The 10,207-nt window shown below is 44.3% G+C and overlaps 1 protein-coding gene across 1 annotated transcript; it reads left to right on the forward strand.

Moving 5' to 3' along the window:
• Positions 1 to 4,084: 4,084 nt before the first annotated feature.
• Positions 4,085 to 5,815, forward strand: LOC131018981 (uncharacterized). The gene is made up of 3 exons (XM_057947666.1): positions 4,085 to 4,315; positions 4,433 to 4,689; positions 4,735 to 5,815. The coding sequence occupies exons 1-3, from the start codon at positions 4,085 to 4,087 to the stop codon at positions 5,813 to 5,815; spliced, it is 1,569 nt and encodes a 522-aa protein (XP_057803649.1).
• Positions 5,816 to 10,207: the final 4,392 nt, after the last annotated feature.

The following is a 10,207-nucleotide window of genomic DNA, read 5'->3' on the forward strand; positions in this document are numbered from 1 at the left end:
ATTTTTTTTTTAGATAATTGCATGATACATATAGATATGCACCATTAATTTTATCTAGATTATTATTATTATTATTATTATTATTATTATTATTATTATTATTATTATTATTATTATTATTATTATAAATTTGATTCCTATTAAATTTAGAACTCTTTTACCATCTTTATTCTTTATCCTAGTAGGAGATATACATAAAATATATTAGTTCCAAAGTTCGATTTTTTTTATTTAATTAGATTAATTATTTTTTTCTTTATTTTGAAGTGAACACAATTTAGTTAGTGCTCTTGTAATTATTAGGTTATATATATATATATATATATATATATATATATTTTAATATCTTAGCATAATTGCTTTGGAAATAGTAGCTTAGTTACAATAGAATACGATTTTTAACATTTTTAAATCAAATTACTATGTTTTAGTTTAAGTATACTTTTAGGTATTTTTTTATGTTGTGGTACACGTTTCTTTTTAGTATAAAAGGATTGACACAGATATTTTTTTTATAGTAATCAACAATCCCAAGAATTGGTATAAATAAGAGTTAATTCGTTTAACCGAGGGGAACAAAAAAAAAAGTTTCAGCAGAATATTTAAATTTTCCTTTGGTTGAGGTTGAATGCATATCAAGAGTTTCATTCTGTCGGATTATTCTTTTTCCTTTAACATCGTCGGCGTTTCAAGTTTAAGGTGAGGGATTTTATGCTTGTGGTTATATTCATGTATGTTTTTATATGCTCTTAGTTCATGTTTGATTATACATGTTCAGCCATGTAGAAATACATGTTCAGAAATTCAGCCATGTTGAAATACATGTTCAGGGGCTCTCAGTTCGCCCATCAGATTATCAGTATATGTGTATGATAATGTGAATTATTTGCATGTTTAAGCGTATGTGAATATTTGCATGATTTCTCACTGAGTATATTTTCAATATGCTCACCCCTTACCTTTTTCAGTTTTGCAGTTTTTGGAGTCGAGGTGGCCATGGAAGTCGAGAATGACTAGAGATTTAGTATTTTCATAGAATTTAAGTTGAACTTGTTAAGTTTTATTTGATTGTTCTTTTTATGTTATTACTTTAGTTTTGGCAAATTGATTTTTATAAATTAGTTTAAACTTTGATAGTCAAGAAATTTTATTTTATCTATTAGTTCTTCAAGTTTTTAAATTGAAAAGTTTATGAAAATCGGGGCGTTACATGCGGTATCCACTCTGTTTCGTGTCAATTTCGGCCGCCTCCTGCTCGTCGATTTGATTTCTTTACAGCTTCTTCTACAATTCTTCCTTTCCTAATAGAATCAGATTCGACATGATCTCGATTTCGCCGGATGAGGAGGAAAACGAGTAGCACGAAGGGCGAGTCGAGTTGATTAGGGGGAGAGGAGTCCGCGACCGCGACTCCTCCGAGCTGACGACCGACGACGATCAAGTTAAATTGGGGCGGCGACAGCGACAAGGGCATCAATTGACGACGATTTTTTCGGAAGGGTCTAAGTTGAGGGGAATCGGGGGGGGGGGGGGTCGAGGTGGTGGCGGCGGACCAATTGAAGATGTTGGAGTGGAGGGCGACGTTGGAGATGACGGTAGAGAAATCTGCAGCGGCGTGCATGGAGAGAGAGGAGGGTTGGAAGGAGAGAAGCTTTTAATTAGAGGCTATAAGGATGAAATGCTATTTTTATTAATATTTTTAATATTTTATTAAATTAGAGGCTATATGTAGTAAAATTGAGGCTATGAATAGAATCACCCGGTTGAAAATATTCAACCCTAACCCTCTCGGATGACGGGTTAATCGGCTAGCCCACGGATTTCGAGATAAATTGACATTCCTAGCGCATGGTATGCGGTCCACCCGGACACACATCTATATATTATAGCTTTTGGTAATTGAATTCAAAAATGTTGTTTGGTGCAGTGGTCGAAGTGTACTTTTATCCTTTCAAAGGTTAAGGGGACCGTTCGAACTTCGAACCCCTTCCCCCCCCCTTTTAACAATTATTGATTCTTTGTTTCTTTTTTTTGGGGGGGGGGGGGGGGGCTTTTTTCAGTTTTTTTTTATTCTTGTTCTTTTGTTTCTCTTTTTTGTTGGCTTTTTTCAGTTTTTTTTTTAGCTTTTCCGTTTTTTTTTTCTTTTTTTTCGATTTTTTTGTTTTTGCATTTTCTTCTTCTTTTTTTGTGCCTTTTTTTTACGATTTTTTTGCTCTTTTGTTTCTCTTTTTTTTGGCTTTTTTCAAAAAAAAAATTTCTTTTTTTCTAGTTTCAACTTTTTTGTTTTTGCTTTTTTTTTTTTTCTGCTTTTCTATTTAATTTTTTCATTGTAACAGTATTTTTTTTTATTACTGTAGTGGACAAAATTCGTCAACTTGGCTCAAGCCCAATTAACATTCCAAGCTGGACTAATGAGCCGAACAAACCCGGCCAGTCCAGCCCGACAAACCTTGGACCAACTTGGATCATTAACAGGTTGGCCCAATTACTTAAGAAAACTTGTCATCTGGCCCAATAAGTGAAATTATACTCATCACAAGATCAACCTGGACCGACCCAGGTTGACTATCCACTTTAGGTCCAAATTGTCTAAACAGTCGGGCTGCATTCGGCCTAAGCCCACCAAGCTATTTTGCCAGTTTGGCACAATCCTAAAAAGCCCAACTAGTCAAACGGACTGGTCCGTCTAGCCCGAAAAGCTATAGATCGACTTAAATCCACAACCAAGCTGGATATATTGCATGCGGCCCAAGGATTATAGCCGACCTGGATTGACGAGATTATAAGACCTAGCCGTCAAAACCCTAGAAAACGTCTCCCAGCCGTCAAACCCTAAAAAGACGTCTTCCGCCAAGCTGACGCAGTCAGAGGGTAATCTTCATGATCCCGTCCAAATCGCAACAACTGGAGAGATGGGGGTTTTGACGGAGCCAGGCTGCAAAAACCCTAGCGACTGAATGACTCCTATATAAACAACCCGACTAGGTCATCAAAGGGGAGAGGAAATCCTACTTGCTCTCTACCCTTTGAATTCTCTCTACTCCGCCGCCTAGCCAGCTTGGCCTATCTCCGCCTCCCATATTCTATTTTCACAACATTGTCACCGTTTCCACCCTCCGACGCCGCTTACAGCCTGGAGTAACCGCACACTCCAGCCTGCCTTTCTTTCTATCTCAGTTCGTTTATCATTCTATTTGGGTATTCCGATACTGACTTGAGCGTCGGAGGCTCTACGGTCGACACCCCCACCCGGTGCTCAACCTAGGGCTCTTACGTGTTCTTGTGTTGACAGGTTGCTAGTGCCCAATCCATCCGGACGTGCAGACGTCAACTTCAATTGTAGATTTTAGCCTCTACAATTTGGCGCCCACCGTGGGGCCCTAGCAATCAAGCAAATCAACGCACTTTCCGTAGATCTCTACAAGCATCAATCATGTCTGACGGTCGCGACGGATCTGAAACTCCTGACGCACCCCACGTGGTTGCTCAAACTACTCAGGCTGACCTAGCCGCCCAGATTTCCGCACTGACTGAACAGATGAATCAGGAACGGGAGAGGTGCAAGAAGTTGGAAAAGGAGAACGCCAACTTGTATGACCGTCTCGAAGCCATGGAGCCTATCGAGATCATCGAACCTCCCGGCTTCCGAGCCCAAGTATCTTCCATGCAACCCCTGGGAGATACATCGATCACTCACAAGGATGGATCCAACCATCTCATGATGGATCCGTCATCTTCGGTAAGAAACCGCAATGTCGTTTGTAACCTGACTGATCCAGGCCGTGCTACTTTGAATGCAGGAACACTCCGACAGGATGGAACAACCACCATCGGAGGACAACTCACCCGAACCAACTTCACCACCCCGGGCATAGCAATGAGCAATGCCGTCGTAGGAGGCACACAACCTACTATACTGGGGCCCAACCTGGCGGTCGCGCCAAGCCAAGCCAATCAACAGGCGGACGGACCCAGCCAGAGGGAGATCACCCAAGACTAGCTGTTTGGGAATGAATTCGCCCAACCAACCGCGATCGGCCCGTATGCAATCAGAGACGAGGGCCTGGCAAGAAAGTTGGCCGAAATGGAGGCCTTGATCCAACGAATTCCTGGTGTCCCGGCACCCATCCACAAAAGCTCAGAGAATTGCTACGCCGACTCGCCATTTGTGGATGAAATTGCTCTAGTTGAAATGCCCGTCAAGTTCAACTTTCCAATCATGCAAATGTTTGATGGAACAACGGATCCGACCGACCACATAGCTCAATACAAGCAACGGATGTTCACTGCTGCAATTCCTCGTGAATTGAGGCAGGCCTGCATGTGTAAGGGGTTCGGTTCTAGTTTGACAGGACCGGCCCTCCAGTGGTACACTAACCTTCCCAATTATTCTATTTCAAGTTTTGCTCAACTAACCGATATATTTGTGCAGCAATATGCTAGTAGCAGGAAACTTGAAAAGATATCAGAGGATCTTTACGCCGTGATCCAACGACGTGACGAGTCCCTTCGAGACTACATAGGTCGATTCAACAAGGAGAAGGTGTCCATTACAAATTGCAGCACCCAGACAGCGATCACCGCCTTTCGAAAGGGTCTTCTGCCCGACTCGGACCTCTACAAAGACCTCACCAAATACCCTTGTAGAACAATGGAAGACGTCATCGCCAAGGCGTGGGCACAAATCAAGTGGGAGGAAGATTAATACAGCCATCACCGATCTTCACCAAGCAGACACGCTAGAAGAGATTCCAGGGTGGATAGACGGACGAGTGACAGGCGGTCTGAGCCTTACCCATCCCCACGACAAGAATACAAAAGGAGACAGTATGACCACCCTTATGAGTCACGACCACGTGAGAGGGCAAATATACCAGAATACAACTTGTCTATCTCACCAGCCGAGGCGGTCGAAGCTCTTAAGGGGCTCGGAGACAAGGTCAAATGGCCAGAAAAGATGAGGACACCAGCTGATCAGAGGGACAAGTCAAAGTGGTGCGATTTCCACGCTGATCACGGACACCGAACAGAAGATTGCATCGCATTGAAGTTAGAAGTGTCGCACTTACTAAAGCAAGGTCACCTGACTGACCTCCTTACCGACAATGGACGTCAAACCTTGCAACAAGGCCAAGATCGTCAGCAAAGCAACACGGATGTCACCCCGCCTAGACCACCGCAACCTGATCGAACGGTGAACGTGATAACTGGCGGATCAGAAGTTAGTGGAATCACTCACTCGGCAGCCAGGAGACACACCAGGCAGGTTGGACATTTACAAGCTGAACATGGAAAAGCCGAAAGAAACGCAACCATCCAGCCGGCACAAACCATCTCTTTCACCACATCCGAATCCACCAGGCTACTTAATCCCCATCATGATGCTTTAGTAATTTCAATTTGTATTGCAAACTGTTTAACCAAGCGTGTACTAATCGACAATGGTAGTTCTGCCAATGTCCTATTTTTGTCTACTCTCAGGGAAATGGGAATCGACGAAACTAAGATCATACGGAAGATGACCGTTCTCGTTGGCTTCAGCGGAGAGCAAAAAAGCACGCTTGGTGAAATCGAGCTACCTGTCTATGCTGAAGGGGTCAACCTATGCACGCGGTTCCTAGTGGTGGATTCTTCATCCGCTTACAATGTCATTTTGGGTCGACCATGGATACACGAGATGGGGGCTGTACCGTCCACCTACCACCAAGTCCTGAGGTTCCCGACAAAGTGGGGAGTTAGGGAGATTCGAGGAGACCAAAGGGATTCCAGATCGTGCTATCAAACAACGATGAAAGCAAAGCAAGCTGTCTTATAGCAATTACAGCGAAAAGAATCATCCGACCCCCAACCAAGTCAGCCCGTCCAGCCTGACCAACCTGATGCAGTGGAGTTAGATGAAATCTCCATTCATCCAGACTTCCCGGACAACAAAGTCCGGATTGGAGCACAGCTGGAACCCTCTCTCAGAGAGAGACTCCTTCAATTTCTCTCTGAACACTATGATTGTTTTGCTTGGTCCCATGCAGACATGACTGGTATTGATCCTAATATTATTGTGCACAGGTTGAATGTCGATCCCGACTACCCTCCAAGAAAGCAAAAGCGAAGAAAATTCGCCCCAGAAAGAAATAAAGTTATCAACGATGAAATCAAGCAACTTGTGGACAATGGGCTGGTCAGAGAGGTTCAATACCCAGACTGGCTAGCCAACGTGGTGGTCGTAAAGAAAAAGAACGGGAAATGGCGAGTGTGCATAGACTTCACAGATCTGAACAAGGCGTGCCCTAAAGATTCTTTTCCACTACCCCACATAGACATGCTTGTCGATGCTACAGCCGGGCACGAGTTACTTAGCTTCATGGACGCGTACTCCGGGTACCACCAGATACTGATGCATCCAGACGATCAGGAGAAGACGTCATTTATGTCCAACATAGGCATCTACTGTTACAAATATATGCCATTCGGACTGAAGAAATGCTGGAGCAACCTACCAACGTTTGGTCAATAAGATGTTTGAAGAACTATTGGGAAGGACAATGGAGGTCTACATAGACGACATGCTTGTGAAGTCCCTACGAGCAGAAGATCACATCGACCACCTCCGACAATCTTTCGATATACTTCGTGAGTATAACATGAAACTTAATCCGACTAAATGTTCATTTGGTGTGACTGCAGGTAAATTTCTTGGCTACATGGTGACCCAAAGAGGAATAGAAGCCAACCCGGCCCAAATCGATTTCGTACAAAGAATTGCATCTCCAACATGTATCAAAGATGTGCAAAGACTTACTGGAAGGGTGGCGGCCCTTAGCCGGTTCATCTCAAGGTCATCAGAGCGATGTCACCCGTTTTTCAACACGTTGAGGAAATCTAAAACGTTTGAATGGACACCGGAATGTGAGGAAGCACTCAGCCAGCTGAAGCAGTATTTAACAAAGCCGCCGCTTCTATCCAAACCAAAAGACGGTGAAATATTGTACATGTATCTAGCCGTGTCAGAAACAGCAGTCAGCGCGGTCCTAGTTCGTGATGATGAGGGCAAGCAGTCACCAGTCTACTATGTTAGCAAGTCATTACTGGATGCAGAGATAAGATACAGCCTGCTGGAGAAGTTAGCCCTAGCACTCGTTCATGCAGCAAGGAAACTCCGTCCATATTTTCAGTGCCATCCGATAGTGGTCCTCACCACATATCATTTGAAGGCCATCCTCCACAGACCGGAGCTGTCCGGCAGACTAACCAAGTGGACGGTCGAGCTAAGCGAATATGACATATCTTACAAGCCGCGCACTTCACTAAAATCACAGGTATTGGTCGATTTTATAAATGATTTTACGCCTAACCTCTCGATACAGGCAGACAAAGAGATTTGTTGCCTCACCGAGGACGAAGCGCTAGGGGCGTGGAAGCTCTTCGTGGATGGGTCGAGTAACAGACATGGAAGTGGACTCGGGATAGTCCTTTCATCACCCCAAGGTGACAAAATGGAACAAGCAGTCAGATGTGGATTTAAAGCAACCAACAATGAAGCCGAGTATGAAGCAATGCTAGCCGGTCTTGCCTTGGCCAAGGAGTTAGGAGCCAAGAAGATCAACGTCTTTAGCGACTCTCAACTGGTAGTAAATCAAATGCAAGGAACCTACCAGGCTCGGGACAACAAGATGACAGCCTACCTAACCAAGGTGAAGGAGTTGCAGTCCGGCTTCGCAGAATTCACAATCAGTCAGGTACCCAGAGAAGATAATAGCCACGCGGACGCCTTAGCCAACCTGGGCTCATCTATCCAGACTACCACCTCCAAAACCATTCCGGTTATCTACCATCAATGGCCGGCAGTCTGGAAGCAAGAAGAAGAACATGTGTCAAACATATCAGACGGACGTACCTGGATGACCCCGATACTAGAATACCTGGAGCAAGACATACTCCCAGACGACAAGAATGAAGCACGCCGAGTAAAGGCTCAGTCTGCCCGATTCTCCATCATCCGAGGTAAGTTGTACAAACGATCATATTCTGGTCCATATTTAAAATGTATTAACCATGCAGAAGCAGAAATGGTCTTAGCCGAACTACATAATGGAGAATGCGGGAATCACTCTGGCGGGAGGAGCCTAGCTCACAGAGCTTTAACGAGTGGGTACTATTGGCCCACAATGAAGTCAGATTCGGCCGACTACACCAAACGATGTGACAAGTGCCAGCGGTTCGCCCAATTATCTCACCTTCCACTTGAACCATTGATCTCAGTCACGTCGCCGTGGCCTTTTATGAAGTGGGGGATGGACATCGTGGGAAAGCTACCCAAGGCACCTGGACAACTGGAGTACATGCTGGTCGTAACAGATTATTTCACCAAGTGGATAGAAGCCGAGGCGTTCCACAAAGTTCGTGATAAAGGGGTGAGAGGATTCATATGGAAAAATGTGATATGCCGATACGGAATACCAAAAGAGATTGTCACCGACAACGGCTCCCAGTTCATCAGCAACGATTTTCAAGATTTCTGTGAATCTTGGAACATCAAGCTAAGCTTCTCAACGCCTAGATATCCCCAGGCGAACGGCCAAGCTGAATCATCCAACAAGACGATAGTCAGCACCCTTGAAGAAAAGGCTCGAAAAAGCCAAAGGCTTATGGGCCGCCGAACTGCCTGGAGTGCTTTGGTCATACCGAACGACCACCAGAACCCCGACGGGAGAAACTCCATTCTCACTAGCAGTACGGGATGGAGGCAGTCATTCCAACCGAAAGCAAAGTGCCCACAGTCAGGACCGAGATCGCCTTAGACAGCCAGAACGACCAAGCAATATGTCACGAGCTAGACACACTGGATGAAAAGAGAGATACGACAAGACGACGGCTTGCATCCTACCAGCAGAGTGTCGCCAGACACTACAACCGGCATGTTCGCACTCGAACGTTCAAGCTGGGCGATTGGGTACTCCGACGTGTATTCCAAAACACCAGGGAGATCGGAGCTGGCAAGCTGGGTCCAACCTGGGAGGGTCCATACTTGATCACCAAGGTGTTCGGCAATGGCGCTTACAAGCTGCAGGACAAAGATGAGCGCGACATCAGCAACAGCTGGAACGCCATCCATCTTCGGTCTTATCATTTCTAAACTTTCCATTTGATTATTTATTTTTTCGTTAAGTTTATAATTTTTTCCACACTATTACTAACAATTTTACCCAGGCCAAGTCGGAACTACATCGGACTTGATCCCGTCAAAGGGTATGTAGGCAACTCTACGGAGCATGGCTCTACGGAGCCCAGTCCGGCCCAAGAACTACATTTGGCTTGATCTTCGCAAGAGGTATGTAGGCAACTCTCCGGAGTGCAGCCACCAACCTCAAATCTACATGTCCCAGCTTGCGAGATACAAGCCGCTAATGATGACTCGCCTGCACGGACGACGTCAACCTGGATCTATAAAGAAGAAATCATCACCACATAGAGTTCGAGACCTTTGGTCTCTGGTCATCCAGTCGAAGGAACCACCCAGCTTGTGAACAATCAACGAGATAAGTGAGAAGATTGTAAACATTTATATTTTTTAAAGTTAGAATAGCGTCTCGTTTAAGTGCTCTCGTCACATTGTATTAGCCACAATTGGTAGAAGTCAGTACGACCCAAATCCAATGAATTCCAACTTGCTTCAACTTCAATTATTTTTGGACAATTCAGAGCCAACGATTCTACAATTTTGATTGGTAAAAATACTCTCAAGCCGGCATGCTGCATGAAACTATATAATCAGCTAACACTCCAAGTTGGAACCCAACTCGCCCAAGTCAAACACAAATGACAAGTTGGCTAATATCAGTCGATTCCAACTTGGACAACCAAATAAAATCAAAGTCCAGTCTGGCCTTGTCCAAATACAATAAATTTTTCAACGTTGGGTCCAGGCTGGTGCAACGAAATGAAGACAAAAGGAAAAATTGTGTCTATTCACCCCTTCCACATGTCGTTGTTTTCTCAAATATACAAGCTGCAATATGTTGCATCAATCTATACGGTATTGAAGCCATGATTTGAATAAGGTAATTTCGCATGCAAAATTGTGATACAAGTTGTAAGGCAACCACACCTCATAGAATAAGGAAAATCTCAACTCTAGCCAACAATGCTGATTTCCCAAGAGTTCACAAACAAAACATCATAATATAATAGACAGCTTGAACCTTGGGTCTAA

The sequence above is a fragment of the Salvia miltiorrhiza genome, chromosome 3 (genome assembly GCF_028751815.1).
Source record: "Salvia miltiorrhiza cultivar Shanhuang (shh) chromosome 3, IMPLAD_Smil_shh, whole genome shotgun sequence".
In the NCBI taxonomy this organism is placed as follows: Eukaryota; Viridiplantae; Streptophyta; class Magnoliopsida; order Lamiales; family Lamiaceae; genus Salvia; species Salvia miltiorrhiza.

What these genes read in the sequence shown, in the direction of transcription:
- LOC131018981 (XM_057947666.1), top strand. Translation starts at nt 4,085, where the DNA reads ATGGAGGCCTTGATCCAACGAATTCCTGGTGTCCCGGCACCCATCCAC. An exon ending in TTCCTCGTGAATTGAGGCAG is followed by an intron (nt 4,316 to 4,432) that starts GCCTGCATGTGT and finishes ATATTTGTGCAG; the next exon opens with CAATATGCTAGTAGCAGGAA. An exon ending in AAGGCGTGGGCACAAATCAA is followed by an intron (nt 4,690 to 4,734) that starts GTGGGAGGAAGA and finishes TTCACCAAGCAG; the next exon opens with ACACGCTAGAAGAGATTCCA.